This window comes from Herpailurus yagouaroundi, unplaced genomic scaffold (genome assembly GCF_014898765.1).
Source record: "Herpailurus yagouaroundi ecotype Mexico unplaced genomic scaffold, PumYag 194, whole genome shotgun sequence".
NCBI classification, from domain to species: domain Eukaryota; kingdom Metazoa; phylum Chordata; class Mammalia; order Carnivora; family Felidae; genus Herpailurus; species Herpailurus yagouaroundi.
This window is the reverse complement of record NW_024412425.1, coordinates 822,573-831,938: the sequence shown is the minus strand read 5'-3', so window position 1 is coordinate 831,938 and position 9,366 is coordinate 822,573. Positions and strand designations below refer to the sequence as shown.

Genomic DNA, 9,366 nt, shown 5'->3' with positions numbered 1-9,366 from the left:
GCTGAGGGTAGTCCCAGTCCTAGCTCAGCCAGTCCTCCCTGTTAAGATTGGGACAGGTCATCCACACCCTTTTCTCAACCTCAGTTTCCTCATCTGTAAAATGGGGTTGTTGAGATGATTCCATGAGATGCCTCATCTAAGGTAATAAATGTACATGTCTCAAAGAAGGGCTCAGTGTATGTCAATGAAATTTTTTTCAAAAGTGCTTCCTCCCTCCCTCCTTTGCTGGAGCAGTGGGCCAGGGAGTGAATGGAGGCAATGGGGCAGATACCGTGGGGGCTTGTGGACCATACAGAGGACTGTTGTGGTTTTTTTTTTTTTTGCCTTGGGTGAGCTAGCAGTATGGGATGGGATCGGAGTCCGGTGTTCACAGGCTCCCTCTGGGCCTGGGGAGATACTGATTCAGTATCTTGTCTCCATCTCTCTCTGTCTCCCTTCTCTTTCCCTCGGCATCCAGCGGCCTCTGAAGCTACAGCCTTCGGGTGAGTAGTTTTGACTTTGGAGGTGGGGGGAGTGCTGGACAGGAAGTCTGGAAGGAGGTCCTGTTTCCCCTCCCCTGACCCCATGACCCTCTGATCCTGTGAACCCATGATCCCATCTCCTCCCTGCAGTACATTCTACTGAGAAAGAGTCTGGAGCTGCAATTTCCAAATTGTCTACGCTTTGTGAGTGTGCCGGTGGCCTGGGGGAGTGAGGGGGGTGGGTAGTTAGGGTCCCGAGACCCCAGGGGCTTGGAGAGGAGCTCTCACCTTCCCCTCCACCCCCAACATTCCCTCCCCAGGAGGAGGAAAGATCTGCCCAGGCTACAGGGGAGTTTGAGGTGTTTGTGGATGGAAAACTGGTCCATTCAAAGAAGGTGATTGTGATTGTGTGTTCCAGACCAGGAGGGAGGGCGGTGCTGGGTTGGGGGGGCGGCGGTGGAGGGGGGTGGGAGACATACATGTCCCTGCTCTTTCCCCTCTGTGCCCAGAAAGGCGATGGCTTTGTGGATGAGGCCAGGCTGCAGAAGATTGTGAGCATTATCGATGAGGAAATTAGGAAAAGGTAGCAGGCAACCGGCCAAAGGTGAGGTGAGGGAGGCGAGGTGGGCGGGGCGGAGGCGGGGCTGAGGGCGGGCGCTGTCTTGGAGTCAGAAACAACCTACTCACAACGTAGCTCAGCCAGTCCTCCCTGTTAAGATCGGGGCAGGTCACCCACACCCTTTTCTGAACCTCAGTTTTCTCATCTGTAAAATGGGGTTGTCGAGATGATTCCAGGAGATGCCTCATCTAAGGTAGTAAATGTACATGGCTCAAAGAAGGGCTCAGTGTATGTCAATGAAATTTTTTTCAAAAGAGCTTTAAATTTCTTCCTCCCTCCCTCCCTTCCTTTCACTTTCAGTTGTAAAGCTGTGCCACCCAATAACAGCCTACGGCTTTTCAACTTACGGTAAGTTCATTAAAATTAAATACAATAAAAATTCACTTGTTAGCTACACTAGCCACATTTCAAGAGCTCTATAGCCACATGTTAAGCAGTGCAGATGTAGGACATAGAACCCATTACTGCAGAAAGTTCCATTGCTAACGTTGTCTTAAGGTATTAAAGCATATGCACGACCATTTATTGGCCACCGATACTGGATTCTTATTTTTTCTTTTCTTTTTATTTATTTTTTTTAGAGAGAAGAGAGAGGGTGAGTGGGGAAGAGGGGCAGAGGGAGAGAGAGAATGAATCTCAAGCAGACTCTGTGCTCAGCACAGAGCCCGCCTGGGTGCTCTGTCCCATGGGATCATGACCTGAGCTGAAGTCAAGAGTCAACCACTCAACTAACTGAGCTGCCCAGGAGCCCCTGGATTTTTAATTTTTTAAATATTTACTTAATTAGAGAGAGAGAGAGAGTCAGAGGGAGAGGGAGGGAAGGGCCGAGAGAGGAGAGAGAGAGAGAGAGAGAGAGAGAGAGAAAATCCCAAGCAGGCTCTGTGCTTGGAGTCAGAAACATCCTACTCCCAGTCCTACCTAGCTCAGTGAGTCCTCCTTGCTAAGATCAGGGAGGACTGTGCTTGGAGCACAGAGTGTGACTCGGGGACCAATCCCATGAGAACCTCGAGATCACAACCTGACCCGAAACCAAGAATCAGCCGTTTAACAGACTGAGCCACCCAGGCGCCCCTTAGTTTGCATCTTCATTTCGTTAATGTATTTATGTCATCCCCACACCCAGCGTGGGGCTCGAACTTACAACCCCGAGCTCAAGAGTCACGTGCTCTTCTGATTGAGCCCGCCAGGTGCCCCAGATACTGGGTTTTTAAGACCACTGAGAGGGCGCCTTCAGCAATTTCTCCTGCCCTCTGCCCTGTCCCCGGCCACCCCTGATCTGCTTTCTGTCCTCCTAGATTAGTTTGCACTTTCTAGACGTTTACATAAGTGGAAGCTATGATTTTTTTCACGCTTTTTTGGTGGAAAATTTTAGACACGTACACTAATTGCGAGCCCCGTACAGTGAGCCCCATGTGCTCGTCGACCAGGTCAACTATTATTACCGACTTTCTCCTAGTCCGTCTATTCCCCTCCACTTTTTTTTTTTTTTTTGGCATGTTAGCGTTTGAAGGTACATTCCAGACCTCACGCTATTGCACCTGTAAACACTTCAGTATGCATCTCTAATAAATAAGTTTTTATTTTATTAAAAAAAATTTTTTAATGTTTAGTTTTGAGAGACAGAGGGAGAAAGTGTAAGCGGGGGAGGGGCAGAGAGAGGGAGACACAGAATCTGAAACAGGCCCTAGGCTCCGAGTGTCCGCACAGAGCCCGATGCAGGGCTCAAACTCACAAACTGTGAGATCATGACCTGAGCCACACAGGCATCTCTTATTTTATTTTTAAAGTTTATTTTGAGAGAGACAGCATGGGAGGAGCAGAGAGAGAGGGGGGGAGAGAGAGAATCCCAAGCAGGCTCCACACTGCCAGCCTAGAGCCTGACATGGGGCTTGAACTTACAAACAGTGGGATCATGACCTGAGCTGAAATCAAGAGTTGGATGCTTAACTGACTGAGCCACCCAGGTACCCCAACAAATTAAGTTTTTAAAAGAAGTACAAGACCATTTTCACCCCCAACAAAAATTTTATTGATTTTTTTTTTTTAAGTAGGCTCACACCCAATGTGGGGCTTGAATTCACAATCCTGAGATCAAGAGTTGCATGCTGCATCACCTGAGCCATCAGGCGCCCCCACCCTCGACAAAAATTTTAAAATGTCTTAGTGGCATCTGAGATCTACTCAAGTGTCTCAAAAATATCTTTTTAGAGGTGGGTTGGGAATTAGGATCCAGACAATGTCCACATTATATTAGTTTTTAAAAATTTACACAGTATTTTTGGAATGCCTACTATGTGCCAGGCACTTAGTAGGTCTGTTTTCAAGCAGCCATGCTGGGGATGGGGGCAGGGGAGGCAGAGGAGACGTCTGTTTCTCACACCTGCCAATACACAGAATACCAGAGTAGCTATGCATGCAGCTTCCAGGGTCACAGGAACTTCGGTTCAAATCCTGGATCCACCAGCCAGCCACACAAGGCTGAAGCTGGTGATGTTAGATGTGAATTAAGAGCTTGTCAAAACCCTTCTTCAGTAAGTGAACAGCAGTTGTTATTGGAATAAGTCATGAATGTTCTTATTGCAGCAGAGAACCCAGTTCAAATTGGCTTAACAACAACAAAAAAGTTGGCTCATGAGAATAAAAGTCTAGGGGCTAATTAGCTTCAGGAATGGCTTGATCCAGGCAGCAAAATGTTGGCATTGAGAATCTGACCCTCCCTTACTCTGTGTTCTGCTTTTTCCCTGGGCTAACTTTATTCTCAGAGAGGCTCCCTATCTTGGTGGCATAAATCCCTATTGGCCTGGATTAGGTCACATGTTCATCCCTGAACCAATCACTGAGGCCCAAGGGAACACGGAGCTCTCATTGGCCAGTCTTGAGTCATGTGGCCATTCCAACTTGGAATGGAGTTGGTCTCCCTAAGCCCATGGGGAGGGATGATGGGGAGAGAGCTTTGGGTGGACAAGAACGACAATCAACTGTATTAAAAAACGGAAGGATAGACAATGGTTACGTCAGTATTGTCTGGCTTCAAATCCCTATTTTACTGGCTGTGTGACTTCAGGCAAATGCCTTCACCTCTCTCTGCCTTGGTCTTCTCCTCTGTCAAGCAGAAACCATGATAGCTGTTACCTCCTTGGATTTCACTTTATCCAACAAATATTTGCTGAGTACTTACTCTGTGTTGGATACTGTGCTAGGTCCTGGGGATGATATGGCCATGAACAAAACAGATACGAACTCCTGCCCTAGTGAAGCTGACATTCTAGTGGGGGGGGGACAGACGATGAACAAGACACATAGGCAAATCGAAGGTGGAAATAAGTGCTGAGAAGAAAATAAAGCAGGAAAGGAGTGGGGGTGGGTAGTGCTGAGAGTATTTTGCAATCCTAACTTGAGTGGTCGGGGAAGACCTTATTGGGAAGATGGTAAGTAAACAGTTGAAAGAAGGAAGGGGTTGAGTCGTGCGGATATCGGGGGTTATCTATGGAAAATATAGCCGGCAGAGGAAGCAGCAAGTGCAAAGGCCCTGGGGTAGGAATGTGTCTGGCGTGTCTGAGAAATGGCAAGGAGACTAGAGTGGGGAGCGTTGGGATGGTGCCTGACACATAGTAAACAGTGTATAAATGCTATTATTTTCATAGTGTTGTTGTCATCGCTCTTGATGTTTTAAAGTATTTTCTCTCTCCTCTCCATTTCAGGAGCCTCAGCAGGATGCCGAGAAGGGCTGAAATGTTGCCAAGTCAGGTCCTTTTCTGATGGTAGCTGGGGCTGGGGCGAGTCAGGGAGGGGTGAAAATGGAAATAAATACAATCTGTCTCTCTGTTCTGGCCTGACCTCGTCTAATGTTGCCACACTGTCTCCTGAGGTGAGAGGGGAGGCGGTGGGGAGGGGAAGGAAGGGCAGGTTTGGAGAGAAGCCTAATCCTGGGCACCAGGGTGGCTCAGTCAGTTCAAGTGTCCAGCTTCGGCTCAGGTCCTGATCTCGCGGTCCGTGGGTTCGAGCCCCGCCTGGGGCTCTGTGCTGACAGCTCGGAGCCTGGAGCCTGCTTCGAATTCTGTGTCTCCCTCTCTCTCTGTCCCTCCCCTGCTCACCCACTGTCTCGCTCCCTCTCTGAAAAATAAACATTAAAAAAAGAAGAAGAACACTCTTGAAGAGAAGCCTAGTCCTGTTTTCCTGTTGCTCCCCAGGTTTGCTCCTGGTTGGCTAGCCTCAACTCCTGGTGCTGTTGAGTCACTTTGTTTTTTTTTGTTTTTTTGTTTTTTTTTCCAACGTTTATTTATTTTTGGGACAGAGAGAGACAGAGCATGAACAGGGGAGGGGCAGAGAGAGGGAGACACAGAATCGGAAACAGGCTCCAGGCTCCGAGCCATCAGCCCAGAGCCTGACGCGGGGCTCGAACTCACGGACTGTGAGATCGTGACCTGGCTGAAGCCGGACGCTTAACCGACTGCGCCACCCAGGTGCCCCGAGTCACTTTGTTTTTAATGTTTATTTATTTTTGAGAGACTGAGACCGAGCAGGAGTGGGGGAGGGGCAGAGAGAGAGGGAGACACAGAATCCGAAGCAGGCTCCATACTCTGAGCCGTCAGCACAGAGCCCCAGGCAGGGCTCGAACCCACAAACTGCGAGGTCATGACCTGAGCTGAAGTTGGACGCTTGACAGACTGAGCCACTCAGGTGCCCCACTTTCTTTCTTTCTTTTGTGGCATCTTCATTTCCTATGCCCTGGTTTGGGATACTTTTTTTTTTTTCAATTTAAAAATTTAATTTTTAGAGTGTGAGGGAGGGGGGCGGAGCGAGAGAGAGAGAGAGAGAGAGAGAGAGAGAGAATCCCAAGCAGGCTCAGCATGGAACCCAATGCAGGGCTTGATCTCATAACAGTGAGATCATGACCTGAGCCGAAATCAAGAGTTGGTTGCTCAACCAACTGAGCCACCCGGGTGCCCCAGGATACGTTTTGACAGTTTCTCATTTTATTGGCAGTTTTAGGGCGTGGGACGGAAATATGGACTGTGACAAATCTCCAACTCTTGACAACCCACATTTCATCACACCCTGGAGCCCACTTTCTAAACCCACAGGTCCTAGAATCCCAGTGTTGGGGGGCGCCCGGGTGGCTCAGTCGGTTGGGCGTCCGACTTCGGCTCAGGTCATGATCTCGCGCTCCGTGAGTTCGAGCCCCGCGTCGGGCTCTGTGCTGACGGCTCAGAGCCTGGAGCCTGTTTCGGATTCTGTGTCTCCCTCCCTCTCTGACCCTCCCCCGTTCATGCTTTGTCTCTCTTTGTCTCAAAAATAAATACAAACGTTAAAAAAAATTAAAAAAAAAACAGAATTTAGACTCGCAGTGTCGGGAGGCGGGTGTCAGTGACCTGGGGGAGGGCCATTTGGGGATTCATCGGACCTTGATGGGCCGCCTACTCTGCACCTGGTGCCGTGGGGTCCCTGGGCACCAGCCGGGAGGTCACCGCAAGGTGTGGGAGTCAGACCTTTGCCATGTAGTGGCCGTGACCTCCAGTAAGGGACACCCCCCTCTCGGAGCCTCAATTTCCTCCTCTGTCAAATGGGCGTGGTAACACTACTTAAATGTGGAATCCCCAGGGCCGGGCACAGAATAAGTGGGTTTCTGTCAGGGGTGCTCCTCTCTGCAAGTGACGGCGAACCGGGCCACCCGTGGCTTCCACCATCAAACAAACACACCGTTTTTCTCGTGTGCTGGTGGGACGGGGCTGCAGTCGGCTGGCGGTCCGACGATGCCGTCAGCGACCCAGAGTTCTTCCGTATTGCTTTCCTGCCATGGTTAACACACGTCGTCTCATTGTTGCGCCTCCACCCCTGGAGTCCTTATTGCAGGTGGAAGAGGGTTCCGTGAGGAAGGACCTGCCTGCTGGGTCACTCTCTTTTTGCCAGGGAGGCAAGGTCTTCCTGGCAGCCTCTACCCTGTCATCCGCTGTGATGCCAAGCCTGCGCCCTGCCCCCTGTCCCCTGCCCCCCCACCCCCTTCACCTCACCTCCAGCTCGCCGGCCCACTGCCTGTTACCTGCTCTCCTCGCCGGTGATGCTCACAGTTTTCTGCAGCCTGGCCTCACCCACAAAGCCACCACCTTTCTGGGCACAGTCTGTCTGTCGGTCTCCCCACCCCACCCCCAGGGTCCCAGCACCTTCTTCAAACGGACCAGCTGTCCATTCACAAACGCTTCCAACTCCCCTGCAGCCTGGGTGGATCTGTCTTCCTCCTGGGGAGGGGATGTCGGGGGTCGAGGTGGGGAGGACGAGGGCTCGTGTTGGGCTCAGCGGAAGAAGAGGTGATGGGTATCGTGCAGGTGGCACAGTGGGTGCTACGTGATCGTTGGAGAGCGAGATCAGACACGCTGCCCGGGCTTCCAAAGCCAAGCTCTGCACGTTTGCCAAGAGCCTGGACTCTCTTTCTGTTCCTGACGACGAGGAGCAGGTGCAGATAACGGGGCAGACCTTAGAACCTACCGACTGAGAGCACAGAGCCTGGAGCCAAATCCCTGCCGGGATTCCACTCCCGGTTTTGCCACTTCCCAGCTCTGGCAAGTGACTCTACCGCTCTGTGCCTCAGTTGCTCCCTCTGTAACGTGGGGAACGTAATAGCACTTCACTCGGGGCTGCTGAAAAGAGTAAACAAGTTAAATCTGTGAGAGTCTCGGGAGAGGGCTTTCATAGCCCAGGAGCTGCGTGAACGTTAAACCTCTTAGGGCACATCTGCTCGCCGGAATGGAAGCCGTGCAAGGACCCAATATCTTATTACGTCGCCGAGGCTATTTCTACTTTGGACCAGAGAATCCAGGCGCGGTCTGTCTGCAGAGCCCGAGTTTCCCCACCACACTGCGTGGCCCGGGCAGGAGCACGGGGGGGAAGGCAGGGTTCAGGATTGGTGCTTCGGTATTTTCTCACGCCGTCCACAATCTCACACCCGGACGCTAGATCCCCCCAGCACTTGTCCGTCAAATGTGTGCATTTCCCCACCTTCATTAAATGCCTCTTACCGCATCAGTGATGAGATATCAGCTCTTCGGAGCTGGTAAAAGCCCTGGTCTTGGGCTATGATACAAGGAGGTTCTCCTTGCCTCTTTCCGCCCTTGATTTATCCATCGCCTTCTGGTGACGTCGGCACTCTGAGCTTGGTGTCTCCATCTGCAAAACGAAGACACAGGCTTGGCCGCTGGGGCAGAGGCACTACTTCATGACAGTCCCCAGCCGAAGACTACATTTCCCAGGCTCCTTGGCCGCTAGATACGGCCGACAGGACGTGAGCAAAAGGGACGCCTGCAGTTTGGGGGGTTGTGCTGTCCATCCTGGTGTCTGGAAGTGGGATTTGATGGTGTGCCATCTTGGTACGAGACAGAATGATTCCATGGGGGTTGAGTAGGGAGGATGGGGCAACAATAGGGAAGGGGCCTGGGGTCGGGAAGGGGCCTGGGGTCCTTCGGTAGAACTGCCACAAATGGACAGGAGGGAAAAGCAAGCTTCCCTGTTTATGATGCTGTTATCTTGCGTCTCCGTCATGTGCCGTCAAACCCAAATCATAACAAATACCCCAGGATTGGGAGGATGTGATGAGTGAGTGGGTGAGAGCAGTGGGTGAGCCAGAGGCTTTAACTATGTGTGTTTTTTTTTTTAATTATGTCATAATATGATAAATCATAATAAGGTAGTAACTACTTAAAATTATTTACTTTTTATGGTAGGTAGGATTCTAAGGTGACCCCCAATGACCCACACCTTCATATGATCCCCCTTCCCTTGAGTGTGGGTGGGACATGTGACTATGATGGGGTAGCACTCCCATGGCTACGTCACATTAAATGACAAAAAAGGATTTTGCACGGGCTTTGAATGAATCAAACTGAAGTTAATCCTGAATGAGCCTGACAACAAATGTGTGGGTTTTATCTACACCAGTAACCAACTCCCTGGACACTGGGTGGCTGTCCTACAATTCAGTGTTGACACTCCGCCCTGGAGTTAGCGTCAGCTCCCACAATTAAGGGCTCAGCCCCGCGAGACCTGCCTCCACCTCAGATGCCACTCAAAATCCCCGGTTGTCACCGCACTTCTGACCGAGGAGCTATCAATTCAGGGGTTCTCGCAGCCCCCCCTTCGAGTTTGCGAATTCATTAGAATGACTCTCAGAACCCAGGAAAGCACTTTATTATTACTGGTTTATTATTAAAGACACAAGAACAGCCACATGGGAGAGAGACATAGGGCCCAGCCTGCGGGAAGGGGGGCGCCACGTCCCCACTCTCGCTGGGTGCA

The 9,366-nt window shown here is 50.9% G+C and overlaps 1 protein-coding gene across 1 annotated transcript; it reads left to right on the top strand.

The window, feature by feature from the left end:
* Positions 1-258: 258 nt before the first annotated feature.
* Positions 259-4,905, top strand: SELENOV (selenoprotein V). Its single transcript, XM_040445605.1, has 7 exons — positions 259-272; positions 407-482; positions 612-665; positions 782-856; positions 971-1,065; positions 1,381-1,428; positions 4,782-4,905. The coding sequence occupies exons 1-5, from the start codon at positions 259-261 to the stop codon at positions 1,046-1,048; spliced, it is 297 nt and encodes a 98-aa protein (XP_040301539.1). The 3' UTR covers positions 1,049-1,065; positions 1,381-1,428; positions 4,782-4,905.
* The last annotated feature ends 4,461 nt before the right edge of the window (positions 4,906-9,366 follow it).